Source organism: Notolepis coatsorum (assembly GCF_963971535.1).
Source record: "Notolepis coatsorum genome assembly, contig: SCAFFOLD_604, whole genome shotgun sequence".
In the NCBI taxonomy this organism is placed as follows: Eukaryota; Metazoa; Chordata; class Actinopteri; order Aulopiformes; family Paralepididae; genus Notolepis; species Notolepis coatsorum.
The window spans coordinates 45,001-59,204 of NW_028170017.1; the positions used below are offsets into that span (position 1 = coordinate 45,001).

Below are 14,204 nucleotides of genomic sequence, written 5' to 3' on the forward strand. Positions count from 1 at the left end.
ATCATCTCATTATCCCAGAACAGAGACCCCAATAACAGGATTTAGACCCCCCCCCCTGCACTAGTATACAGGATGGAGGGATGAAGGGTAGAGGTGTGGAGGGATGGAGGGATGCATGGTAGATGTGTGGAGAGATGGAGGGATGGAAGGATGGAAGGATGGAGGGATGAGGGGATGTAGGGTAGATGTGTGGAGGGATGGAAGGATGGAGGGATGGAGGGATGCATGGTAGATGTGTGATTTTGATTTTATTTTATTAGGGATCCCCATTAGCTGGTGCGATAGCAACCAGCTAGTCTTCCAGGGGTCCACACTCCACACACAAAAAAACATACAAAAACAATCACTATTGCAGAAAACAAAATTATTAAAAGTCAGTACACACAATCAGGGGTGTAGCTCCAGATTATTTGTATTGATGAAAACGCATAATATGGTTTTTACCTATACATTCGGATCAGCAGTTCAGCACCTGCACTGTTGGTGGGTGAGCCTAGTAAAGGATGTCGCATTGCGTTCATCTTCAATGAATGGACCAATGCAATAGTCTACCAAAGCCCCCCCTCTCTCTCTATATATCTCACACACACACACACACAGGGACCGAAACTAGAGAGCGCCACCCGCCATTTGCGCTCAGTTTTTACGTTTGGCGCCTCCCACTGAGAGGTCTGACCGCCGTGTGGCGGGCAATCAAATAGTCATGTGAAAACCGAAAATCATGATACAAATTCTTTAGCGGAGTTCTCACTCGCTGTCTCAGCACAGACATGCAGCGCACCGCGCACTGCTGCTGCTGCTGCTGCTACCCCTTCCCCACCTATTTCTGTATGCCTGCATGTAAACAGAGGCTATTGCCTCCGAGTCACCGTGACGTTAGTTAGCACTGCTGCTGCTGCTCCTACCCCTGTATGCCTGCATGTAAACAGAGGCTATTGCCTCACCGTGACGTTAGTCTAGTCAGTGTGGGACCTTCGTGAGATAACGTTAGCTACCGTTACAAAATGACCCAGTCAACTATTCACTTAGTTTAATACATGAGGCATTGTGTAACGTTATCCAGCCGGCTAGCTACTGATAGCTCCAGACATCAACAAATCCTCCAGCAATAGTCCAGTAAATAATACCTCCGTTGGCTAGGTAGCTCACTAGTCACTACGAAATGTCGCAGTAAACTAAATAGTTCACTGAGGCGTTGTCCCAACGCCATCCAGCAGTAGCTACAGATAGCTCCTGGCATCAATGTCCTACAACAACAACATGCGTATTCGAGTCCCTGGCTTACATCGCATGAGTGAGGGCTGCTGATAGGGTCCAGCTGTAGCTCAGGAGAATCCTTTTGCATGCTGAATGTAGCGTTTAGGGTCCAGCTGCAGCGCCGGAGAATCCTTGCTGGAGCTGGAGGCCACTCGAGTATACACACAGACAGTGGAGCTGTTTGCAGACAGCGAGGTGGCGATGTCTCGCAGATAACACAATCACAAGTATGATTATATAATATATATATTTTATTTAAAAAAAAAAATTATATAAAATAATAATACATTTTTTTTTTATCAAAAAAAAGTTGGCAGGTAAGAAATATGCTTGGCGGGTAGATTCTTCCCATCTACCCGCCACTGGCCGGTGAGTCAAAAAGTAAATTTCGCTCCCTGCACACACACACACACACACACACACACACACACACACACACTTCAGAAACAAACATAGTATCAATGAGAGCATCAATAATACACCTGAGTGATGTCTAGTAAAAAAAAATAAAAAAAAATGTGGGCCCCCCCCCTCAGTGCTGGGCCCTTGGAATCATCCTAAAATACCCCCCCCCCCAGCTACGACCCTGCACACAATGCATAATGAACCTACTGTAACAATTAAGATAGCTAAAATTACATTAGTGTAAAACAAAAACAAAAAATTACTTTACAGTGTTAAAAACAATTTAAAAACAATTTAAGATTCTTTTTAAAAGTGAATCTACTGTAAATGCAGCAGAGGTTCCGAGGCAGGCCATTCCAAAGAGTTAATGCTCTAAAAATAAAAGATCTCCCCAAAGCGCTGGTTCTAGGACCTGGCAATTCAAGCTGCCCACTACTGGAACCTCTAGTGCAGGGATCGGCAATAGGCGGCCCGCGGGCCGAAATGGGCCCGCCAGCAATAATTTCTGGCCCGTCAGGTTATTTTGAGAATATGATGTTTATTTTACGCGCAGGAAATATTCACTCGTTGTGACGCCAGAGTGTCTTTTGAAGCTGTATCTATCTATTCATCATATCTATGGCTGTCACTATAGCCAATTGAAATGCTAGAAATGGTCACATGGACTGGGAGAACCAATGGAATTTCACTTTCACTTCCGCGTTTGGCATGCCGGCGAGGCGAGCGAACGTTTGCAAAAACAAAACAAACGTCTTTGAATAACTTCTTTGCAATGCAACGGGGAAATATGATGAGCCAGAAGAGGAGCTTACGACCTATAAAGCTTATTTTAATAAACAGGTGTCATTCTTAAAATACGGGTTTATCGCAACAGGTAACTCTTGCAATAAGCAACCGGTGACTCTCGCTTGTTGACATGGCAACACGAGCAAGCAACTGTTCAAGTTGGGTGGGCATTCAACGCGAGTGGACATTTAACATGTTATTAACATGGATTTTGGAGGACCGAAGCAGAAACAATATCAAGTCCAGGGCAGGGCTGCCTGCATTATGCCGGTGAGTGTTGTGTTTTAATAATAATAATAATACATTCGATGTATAATACACCCGCTGTGGTGCTTAAAATCAAATGCACCCTACTGATCTCGATTTATAATGCGAGCACCTGCATTAAAATCAAATTACTGATCTGTTCATGTGTAATGCACTGTCTGAGAGGCACTTTATAATAGAAAAAAGACAGTGCAAACATGTATATGTCGTTTTTTTTTTACAGTTACAATTTTTACGCGCAGGAAATATTCACTCGTTGTGACGCCAGAGTGTCTTTTGAAGCTGTATCTATCTATTCATCATATCTATGGCTGTCACTATAGCCAATTGAAATGCTAGAAATGGTCACATGGACTGGGAGAACCAATGGAATTTCACTTTCACTTCTGCGTTTGGCATGCCGGCGAGGCGAGCGAACGTTTGCAAAAACAAAACAAACGTCTTTGAATAACTTCTTTGCAATGCAACGGGGAAATATGATGAGCCAGAAGAGGAGCTTACGACCTATAAAGCTTATTTTAATAAACAGGTGTCATTCTTAAAATACGGGTTTATCGCAACAGGTAACTCTTGCAATAAGCAACCGGTGACTCTCGCTTGTTGACATGGCAACACGAGCAAGCAACTGTTCAAGTTGGGTGGGCATTCAACGCGAGTGGACATTTAACATGTTATTAACATGGATTTTGGAGGACCGAAGCAGAAACAATATCAAGTCCAGGGCAGGGCTGCCTGCATTATGCCGGTGAGTGTTGTGTTTTAATAATAATAATAATAATACATTCGATGTATAATACACCCGCTGTGGTGCTTAAAATCAAATGCACCCTACTGATCTCGATTTATAATGCGAGCACCTGCATTAAAATCAAATTACTGATCTGTTCATGTGTAATGCACTGTCTGAGAGGCACTTTATAATAGAAAAAAGACAGTGCAAACATGTATATGTCGTTTTTTTTTTACAGTTAAAAAATGTTCACTTATCATTGGCCCGCCACACAATGGCTTGGGGAAAATTCGGCCCGTGGGCAAATCTAATTGGCGACCCCTGCTCTAGTGTAATGCTCGTGCACAGTATTACTAAAAACAATCTGATTATGTATAAAAACAGGAGTTTTACTGCTCATGACCAACTTGAACAGCACAAGTATATTAAAAGACAATCTATTTTCAACGTTAAGCCAAGAGAGGCGGGCATGCATACGGCTCACATTAGACCTTAGTGAGCAGCCCAGTACCAACCGTGCTGCCCTGTTCTGGACCACCTGGAGCTTCCTGAGGTCACCACTGGCAGCAGATGACCACATCGCAGAGCAATAGTCAAGATGACATAAAACTAAACTTTGCACTATCTGACATAAAAGGGGACGGGCAACAAAAGAAGCACATTTCCTGGAAATACCAATTGATCTTCCCATTTTTAAAACAATATAATTAATATGCTGAGACCAAGACAGAGTGCAATCCAGCATCACTCCAAGGAGTTTAGTACTTTCAACTTGTTGAACTGCTGTATTACACAAGTTTAAATGAAGCTTTGGATTTGTAGATAACCTGTGCCTTGTTCCCAGCACAATACATTTAGTCTTGGAGATATTAAGGACAAGTCTATTACATACTACCCAGTCATGCACAACTTTAAGTTCTCTACTGTGTGGAGGGATGGAAGGATGGAGGGATGGAGGGATGGATGGTAGAGGTGTGGAGGGATGGAAGGATGGAGGGATGGATGGTAGAGGTGTGGAGGGATGGAAGGATGGAGGGATGGAGGGATGGATGGTAGAGGTGTGGAGGGATGGAAGGATGGAGGGATGGAGGGATGGATGGTAGAGGTGTGGAGGGATGGAAGGATGGAGGGATGGATGGTAGAGGTGTGGAGGGATGGAAGGATGGAGGGATGAGGGGATGTAGGGTAGATGTGTGGAGGGATGGAAGGATGGAGGGATGAAGGGTAGAGGGATAGAGGATGGAGGGATGAAGGTAGAGGGATGGAAGATGGTGGGAGGGAGGGTAGAGGGATAGAGGATGGAGAGATGGAGGGTAGAGATGTGGATGGATGGAAGGATGGAGGGATGAGGGGATGGAGGGTAGAGGGATGGATGGATGAAGGTAGAGGGATGAAGGTAGAGGGATGGGGGATGGAGGGATGAAGGTAGAGGGATGGAGGGATGAAGGTAGAGGGATGGAGGGATGAAGGTAGAGGGATGCAGGTAGAGGGATGGATGGATGAAGGTAGAGGGATGAAGGTAGAGGGATGGGGGATGGAGGGATTAAGGTAGAGGGATGGAGGGATGAAGGTAGAGGGATGGAGGGATGAAGGTAGAGGGATGCAGGTAGAGGGATGGAGATAGATGGATGGAGGTAGAGGGATGGAGGTAGAGGGATGGAGGATGGAGGGATGGAGGTAGAGGGATGGAGGTGGAGGGATGGCGGGATGGAGGGTAGATTACTTGCCATCTCTGTGTAGAAACAGATACTGTAGATAGTTATATACTCACATTATTCACATAAACTGGGATTTAGAACACATACTACACCCACACAGCAAACACACACAGCAAACACACACACACACACACACTCACACGCACACACACACACTCACACGCACACGCACACTCACACACACACACAGCAAACACACACAGACACACCTAAAAACATGTGCACACGAACACACACACAAACCTGTGCACGCACATACACGTGAACACACACAGAGAGGTGCTTATGCATGCATGGACAAACACACACTCAGACATTCACATGTGCACAAACGAATGGACACACATGCACGCTCTGACACACGTAAAAATGGTGTGCACACTTGCGTACACTGAGATACACATGTACGCAAATACAGAAAGAAAACCACACACACACACATAAAAATGTGGCCACCCACGCAGGCAGACATTCTGTTGTACCTCCCCGCTTAACAAGATGCTGTTGACGGTATGGCAACAGCCTCAACACTACAAATGGTTCCACCATTATCTCCACACACACACACACACACACACAGACACACTGACACACAGACACACACACACACAGAATGAATACAGTGCAGACGGCCACACACACACGGACACACACTAAAACACACGCACACACACTAAAACACACCCACACACACACACTAAAGCACACCCACACACACACACACACACACGCACACACACGCACGCACACACACACACACACACACACACACGCACACACACACACACACACACACACACACACACACACACACACACACACACACACACACACACACACACAAGCTGGGTATAAGTATATACAAATACTGTACACTGGTAGGCTGTACACTGGAACCAATAGCACTGACAGCCAGACAGTAATGGAAGCTAAGCTAATAATGTGTCCATCTGGGACCTTTGGTGTGCTTTGGGGTGCTGTGGGGGTTGTGGTGGGTTCTTCATGCGGGGGGTCGCTGGGGTGTCAGTGAGTTAGGTGTGTTCAGTGGTGGGGACTGTCCGTCGGGGTGCGTGCAGGAGGCTGGTGTTGGACTCTGGGGGAGGTCTGGGGGGGGTTTGGTTGCAGCCTATGACACCTATGGCTTCGGCTGGACCTTTCCTGGAGTTGGGTAGGCCTAATGGTCTCTTGCGTGTGCTTTCATGGATTTTGGTTGGTTTTCATCATTGGGCTCCCTCGGTTCGCTGGCGTTTTGGGGATTCCTTGCGTCAAGAGTCAAGAGTCAAGAGTTTTTATTTGTCACGGCATACAAGGCATACAGTGAAATGCGGGTGGTCGTGCCCGCAGCGATTGTGCAATAATACAAGTAATAAGAGTAATAAGACATAACAGGTATAGTGTACATAAAGTTTAAAGAAATGCATGGTAAAATGTGTGGGGGGCTCGCTGCGGCCTCTGTGGTGTTTTGGGGTGTCCCAGGCGGTCCCGGTGTCGTATCGGACCGTCCATGGTGCTGCATGTCTTCTGACCGCTGTTGTGTCTGTCTGCTTGAGTGTTTGCCTTGCTGCGCTGGCTCCTTTGTTGTGGCTGCAGGTCCTGGGGCGTGTGACGTGTCATTCCTCTGTGGATTTTGGGGCTGGGGGTGTGGGGTTCGCTGGTTTCCTCATGGTGGCGAGGTCGCCAGGACCGGGGGGAATGGGACGGCCCGTGGGGGTGGCACTCCCGTCACCGTGCATGGCGGTGTGAGTGGCACGCGGGCTGTTTGTGTTTTCCTTCGGTCATGACGTGCTTTATCAGGGGCTGTGTCTTGGATGGGGATGTGGTGGGGATTGAGGTGTGGGGTGTTCGGGGGACTGTTCCGGGGGTGTTCACATGCTTTCGAGCAACACTGTAGTTATTGTACTTATTTTATTTTATGCCTATTCTTATGTCTGCAAAACAAAACAAAAAACAGTTGATGGTCGAAAGCAAGAGTGAAAAGGTGGGTTTTGAGGGCCGTTCTAAAGGACAGTAGGGTGTTGGCAGTCTGGATGTGGCTGGGGAGGGCATTCCAGAGGGGGCATTCCAAAAGACCTGTCGCACCCAGGTCCGGATTTCACTCTTTTATTAGTGTCTATTTTAAAATTGCCATAGAACTGTCAGACACCACTGAGTTGATTCAATATTTCCTGCCGTGTGAACTTTGTAATGAAACTATTACGTATTAAGAGCAAAGTACTGCTCTCTGGGCTTTCTTATTATTTAATGTGGCTAAAAATGAATAGCCTAAAACCTTAAGCATACATACTTATTGCTGTTGTTCTGTGATTCAGTAATTCAGAACTGTTCTGTAAAGTAATTCGGAACTGAAATTATTCTATAATGCATCTTAGAATGGGGGAAAAGGCGGAGTATGAGAAAGACCTACGGCTCTGAGAGAACTAAACATCTAACATACTGCTATGCTGACGCACTTTGTTTTTTTATGTGTATCTGCCAATTTCATGATTTTATGTCTATTTTATGTGTGTCAGTGACAATCAAAGAGTAAACAAAGAGGCATATTAAGATGTTAGATCCCAATATGAAAAACGATATGATTTAATGTCCTATGCCTTATCTTGACTTTGTCTATTTTGCTGCTTTCTATTTTATGCTAATTTTATGCTTATTATTTGATGCCTACTTTTACGTCTACTGTGAGGATTCGCCTGTCCCTGGACCTTTTCCTGTGTTTTCCCTGTCTACTCTCCTCTACTCTTCACCAGCCCCCACCCTTGCGATGATTTACTCTCCTCTACTCTTCACCAGCCCCCACCCTTGGACATCCTTGATCCTCTACCTTCACGCACCTGTTGGGAGTTTGCAATCACCTCGGGAGAGTACATAGGTTGCAGACTCCCCTCCAGTCTTGGTCGGGTCGTTCTGTGTTCTGGATTCTGTGTTCTGGACTCTGTATCTGTGTCTGTGTTCATGGAGTTCTGTACGTTACCATCCTGTACGTTACCATCACCTGCCGCGTCTCCGGCGTGAGACGACGTGCCAGCCATCACCACCTGTCGGCGTTTGCCTGGAGTGGGACACCGTCTTCGCTCTCTAATTCTCTATGGGAGGTTTTCCAGTGTTCCCACTCCAGACGTCAAGCCGGCTCGTCATCGCTCCCGATTCCACGGGAGGAAGGCGTCTCTTCGTGATCCTCGTTCCTGGGGGTGAGGCTCGTCGTCGCTCCCTAGTATTCCACGGGAGGACGGCGTGTGCCCATCCCGTTCCCCTTGGACCCAGGCTCGTCGTCGCTCCCTAGTATTCCACGGGAGGACGGCGTGTTCCCATCCCGGTCCCCTGGGACCCCCTTTGTTCTGCGCTGCCCGTCTGCAGCATCCGAAGAGGAGGAGGAGGATCTCCGTGCCAGGCCCCGCTGTCGGGCCCCTGTTCCCGTGCCAGGCCCCCACCGTCGGGCCCCTGTCCCCGTGCCAGGCCTCCGCCGTCGGGCCCCTGTTCCCGTGCCAGGCCTCCGCCGTCGGGCCCCTGTCCCCGTGCCAGGCCTCCGCCGTCGGAACCCTGTCCTCTTCCCTGTAAGCAGCTCTGGCCCTCGCCCTGTCCAAGGCCTTAACCCTGTTCTCTGTCCCTGTCTCCAGCCCGCCTCTCCGGGCCTCTGTCCCTGTCCCCCTCTCCAGTGCCCCTGGTCCTGGTCCTTGACATTTAGCCCTGGCCCTGTCCCTTAGCCTTAGTCTTAGCCTGTTCGCCTCTTAAAGGCACAGTGCCGCATTTTCCATATTTCTTTGACTAGTGTTTTTTTGTTCTCCCTTAAAGGGACTGTGCCGCTTTTTGTTATGTAATAAATAAATGCCCTGTTTTGGCTTACTCTCATACCTGTCTTGTGTTGTGCGATTGGGGTCAGTTACAAACCATAACAGTCTACTCTTTATGCATTGCCCTTGATCTGCCAATTTTGTGGTCATTTCTGTGTCTTTTTTGCTGCTGTGAAGCACTTTGAGCTGCAATTCTTCTATGTGTGCTATACAAATAAAGTTTATTATTATTATTATTATTATTATTAGTATTATTATTAGTATTATTATTAGTATTATTATTATCTAATAAGCAACCAAAAAGTTAACTTGCTTTGAAGCATGTAATGAGACTAAAGTTAGCATGTAATGTGGTTGAAATGGTGAGGGCTTTGGGGGAGAGCAGCGTAGCCTATAAACTGGAGTCTTCGTTTTCTATTCAACTGTGAATCTTTGGTGACAGTTGCCTAAGCTACCGTATCAATTCAACAAATGCATCCATGAAATAACATTTGAATGTTGATGGTTTGTGACCGAATGATATACTAGCTACAAGCTTTATTTATCAAGTAATATACTCCTAGCTACAAGCCTGTCTTTATTTATTAAATAATATACTCCTAGCTACAAGCCTGTCTTTATTTATTAAATAATATACTACTAGCTACAAGCCTGTCTTTATTTATCAAATAATATACTACTAGCTACAACAGGCCTGCTCCTACTCAAGTTGCTATTACTTTTTGGAAAGTTTCAGCAAACAGTTTTGGAAGAAATCAACTTGAAAGTGTAGCGGCTGCAATTTAGATATTTTTGTATATTTAGTTAATTGCGACAGTGGCCTCAATTTTGCACCTAAATATAAAAACAAGACATCATCATCTTTGGTGTCAGATCAGCAACAGGTGCACTATTTTATATCTATTTTACATGAGGACTTAATGAAATACTAGTATTTAGTATTGCATTAAGTCTTGTTGGGCAGTGTGAGGTTTCCTGTCTTCAAATAAATCATGACCAGGGAAATGTGTGATGTGGTCTTTGGTGTTATCGCCTAGCCAGTGACACCAACATCCTGCATGGGATTTAATAATAATAATAATAATAATTTGATTTATTAAGTGCTTTTCAAGAACTACTATGAAACAAGAGTGACACACACTTGACCTCCATGGATGAGGACTGTGGATGCCAGAGGGTGGGGACATTCTTGTGGGCCGAGCAACAGAGCAAAGTATAGAGTTGCTGGTCGCAGCTAACAAATTCAATAAAACATCAGAAAGACCAAAATTGGAGTAATTCGGTGGATGTTTTCACGTGACGGAATGCGTTCCGCGTGTTACGCGGAGGAAGCGATGAGCCGTAAAGGGAAGGAGTGTCCTGGAAGATACCGTTAGCTAATGCGTGAGGACAGCCTGATCAGAGACTAGCTTAACCGGCATGTAATTAACCATGTAAGATGCTGGCAGTGTTGAAGTCTATCAGAGCCTGAGCCAGCGTGAGGACCATCTCTCTCTCTCGCCCTCTGTCTTCCTCTCTTTCTCTCTCTCTCTCTGTATCTCTCCTATCTCTCTCTCCTATCTCTCTCTATCGCTCTCTCTCTGCCTCTACTTTTCTCTCTCTCTCTCTCTCGCTCTCTCTTTGTGTGTCTCTCTCTGCCTCTCCTTTTCTCTCTCTCTTTCTCTCCTTCTCTCTCTCTCTCTCTCTCTCTCTCTCTCTCTCTCTCTCTCTCTGTGTGTGTGTGTGTCTCTCTCTATCTCTATATCTCTCACACAAACACACACATGCTGGTACTACAGAGTGAGAAACACTGACCACTGTTGTACATGTTGCGTCAGTAACCTCACCGTGTGTGTGTGTGCGTGTTCATGTGTGTGCATCTGTACATGTGTTCATGTATAATTATGTGTGTGTCTGTGCCTGTGTGTCTATAAATGTGTGTGTTAAGCGTGCCTGCTTGTCTGTGTGTGTGTGTGTATGTGTGTGTCTATACATTTGTGTGCATGTCTGTGTGTGTGTCTATATGTGTGTGTGTCTCAGGGGAGCAGAGATCAGGACTTAATTAAGCGAGCATGTGAGGAATGCTTTCAGGGGGAACGGGACAAGATGGCCCTTGGAGTGGCCCCCGAGGACCCTCTCTCTCTCTCTCTCTCTCTCTCTCTCTGTCCCTCTCTCTCACCCCCTCCCTCCCTCTCTCTCTCTCTCTCTCTCTCTCTCTCTCTCTCTCTCTCTCTCTCTTCTCTCTGTCCCTCTCTCTCTCACCCCCTCCTCTCTCTCTCTCTCTCTCTCTCTCTCTCTCTCTCTCTCTCTCTCTCTCTCTCTCTCTCTCTCTCTCTCTCTCTCTCTATCTCTCTCTATCTTTCTATCTCTCTTTATTTCTCTCTCTATCTCTCTCACCCCCTCCCTCTCTCTCCCTCTCTCTCTCACCCCCTCTCTCTCTCTCTCTCACCCCCCCCTCTCTCTCTCTCTCTCTCTCTCTCTCTCTCTCTCTCGCTCTCTCTCTCTCTCTCTCTCTCTCTCTCTCTCTCTCTCTCTCTCTCTCTCTGTCCTTGATCTCAATCGGTTTCGCTTTGGCTGACCGGCCACAGCATGAAGGAGAGCGGTGTCACACGCGCGCGCGCACACACACACACACACACACACACACACACACACACACACACACACACACACACACACACACACACACACACACACACACAACACACACACACACATATATTCACACACACACACACACACACACACACACACACACACACACACACACACACACACACACACACACACACACACACACACATGAAGGAGAAAGGTGTCACGCCGCAAGGGGACCCGTCTCTGTCTATGTCTGTTTCTCTATGTCTATGTATCTCTCTCTCTCTCTCTCTCTCTTGTCTGTCTGTCTGTCTGTCTGTCTGTCTGTCTGTCTCTCTCTCTCTCTCTCTCTCTCTCTCTCTCTCTCTCTCTCTCTCTGTCCTCTCTCTCTCTATCTCTCTCTCTCTCTCTCTCTCTCTCTCTCTCTCTCTCTCTCTCTCTCTCTCTCTCTCTCTCTCTCTCTCTCTCTCTCTCTCTCTCTCTCTCTCTCTCATACACACCACAACACCGACGCTCTAGGTCACCCAGTCAAGCCTGTCTAACCAGCTGCTTGGCTTGTAATACATGTAATAATAGCTGTAAAGATGTCTACTCATGGATGTTGAATGTGAATGAATGCCACAGTGCATGAGGCTGTAGAACGGCAACACTACCTGCAGCAGCTTGGACCAACTCATTGTGGGACTTGAAGCCCCAATCCAGAAAACCTGTCATCGCTCATGCCGCTGTGTTTTACTTTAACCTTTTCCAGCCTCAAAAGTCATGTTCGAGTCATGATTGAGTCACGTTTGCGTCACATTTGAGTCATGTTTGAGTCATGTTTAAGTCACATTTATCATGTCACGTTTGCATCATGTATGAGTCACGTTTAAATCTTGATTAAGTCACATTTATGCCACGTTTGCGTCATGTTTGAGTCATGTTTGAGTCATGTTTAAGTTAGATTAGTATTGTTTAATCTTAAATAATTAACAAGCCTAATCAAGCTGTTCAAAAATGTCTTCCCCCTCGACAATGTTACAATGAGAACACGAGCAATGAATCAGCTTTGATGAATCAATTAGCTGTGCCCTTGGGAGCCGGGACGGTCCCGGCGGGTCCACTGCGGAGCTAATGCTCTGCCCAGTTTGTGAAGGTGCTTTTACTCTTGGATGTGGGGCAGCCAGGCAGTGGAGGAAACTAATAATACTGTAAAATGTGTTGCTACACCCACCGAATACAAAGAGGTGAAGGAGGTGCTAATTTGAATTAGATGTGGACGAGTTTCTTTGCAAAACCTTAACTTGTGCCACAGATTGAAGGAAGTCATATATACTTACTTAACATATATATACTTGATCACATTGTGCACAATTGTACAGCCCTGGCCGATTTTATTTTATAATTATATTATATTGTGCTTCTATTTAAATTTAGTTTATATTCCATTTTATATTATTCAACCTTCTATGTTATTCTACCGTCTAATTGTCTGTCCGTTAATGTTGCACCAAATGACCAAATCAAATTCCTTGTAAACTACCTAATAAAGACCTTTCTGATTCTGATATAAAATAGTCAAAAAAGTCCCGTTTTTAACACGTGAATCTAGGGAAGAAAAAAGTGCCACTCACCTGTTTTAAAGATCTCGTATCTCAGCGAGAAGCCGGCCCCCTGGTGGGCGTAGTCGGACACAAACTTGATATGCAGGGAGGGTCCGGACGATATGATTGGTGCAGGAGCGATGTTGCTGCAGTGCTTTCCCAGCAGGTCAGCTGACTCAGAGTTACCGTCATGGATCTCGATGTAGTCGTACCTGAACAGAGAAGGGTGTCATCGTTAGCCCGAGTGAAGAAGCCATTCACAAATACTGCTGACATCTGCAATAATGAACAGCCATTTTAAGAGACAGGCTGAAGAGAACCACAGGTCACAGGCTTTGCTTAAGTTGTGACTTTTTTTATTATTATTATTGAGATATATCTCAATTCATCAGAGTCTCTTGCACTCTGGAATAATAGTCTCTATGACAGGTGAATAATAGTCTCTATGACAGGTTAAGTACCTGGAAGTCCACATCACAGAGGACCTGACATGGAGAACACACACAGACCAGCGTTTCCGTTAGCCGGTAATTACCGGTATTTGACTGGCAAAATCTGTTGAAGTCCGACAAATTTAATCTCTCCGGTCATAGTGTCCGGTGAAAATAGTTCCCTCTGGGCACAGTTTGATTATTTGAATTGTATTTGGATGGGCTGGAGTTGAGTGGCCTATGCGATGAACGAAACAATCATTGCGTTTGTTGTCGTTGCTTCGCTCAGCGAGAGCTTGCTGCTGGATTTGCGGAAGGCATGCAGCTGCAGACCCACAGAACCCACCAGCTTTGCTGGCACAGTGCGGTCCCCAGACCTGGAAAGCTGCTCTGCGGGTCTGCAGCTGGATGCTTCTTGCAAACTAACTGCGGCGCTCGCGCTGATATTGTTGGACCGGCTGCTTGGTGGAGCAACGATGAAACGAATGTAATGAATCGTTCGTCGCATGGGCTATTTAATTTTGGCCTGTTTTGGTACGGTTCGGGTGGTCAAGTTGTGCTTGGAGGGAGTTGTTTTCACCGGACATTATGACCAGCACCAAGTCGTTGGGACTAGGTGGAGATATACATCACGATCACGCAAACCCACGATAATGTTGCCGTCT

General features: G+C 46.1%; 1 protein-coding gene across 1 annotated transcript in view; it reads right to left on the minus strand.

Moving 5' to 3' along the window:
- LOC311248627 (neuropilin-2-like) overlaps positions 1 to 14,204 on the minus strand; it is a gene marked incomplete at both ends in the record, with an annotated part of 102,502 nt that overhangs the window by 28,250 nt on the left and 60,048 nt on the right. The window contains one exon of the mRNA XM_084339483.1: positions 13,139 to 13,320. Coding sequence (XP_084195609.1) covers positions 13,139 to 13,320 — 182 coding nt within the window. The remainder of the gene's footprint in view (positions 1 to 13,138; positions 13,321 to 14,204) is intronic.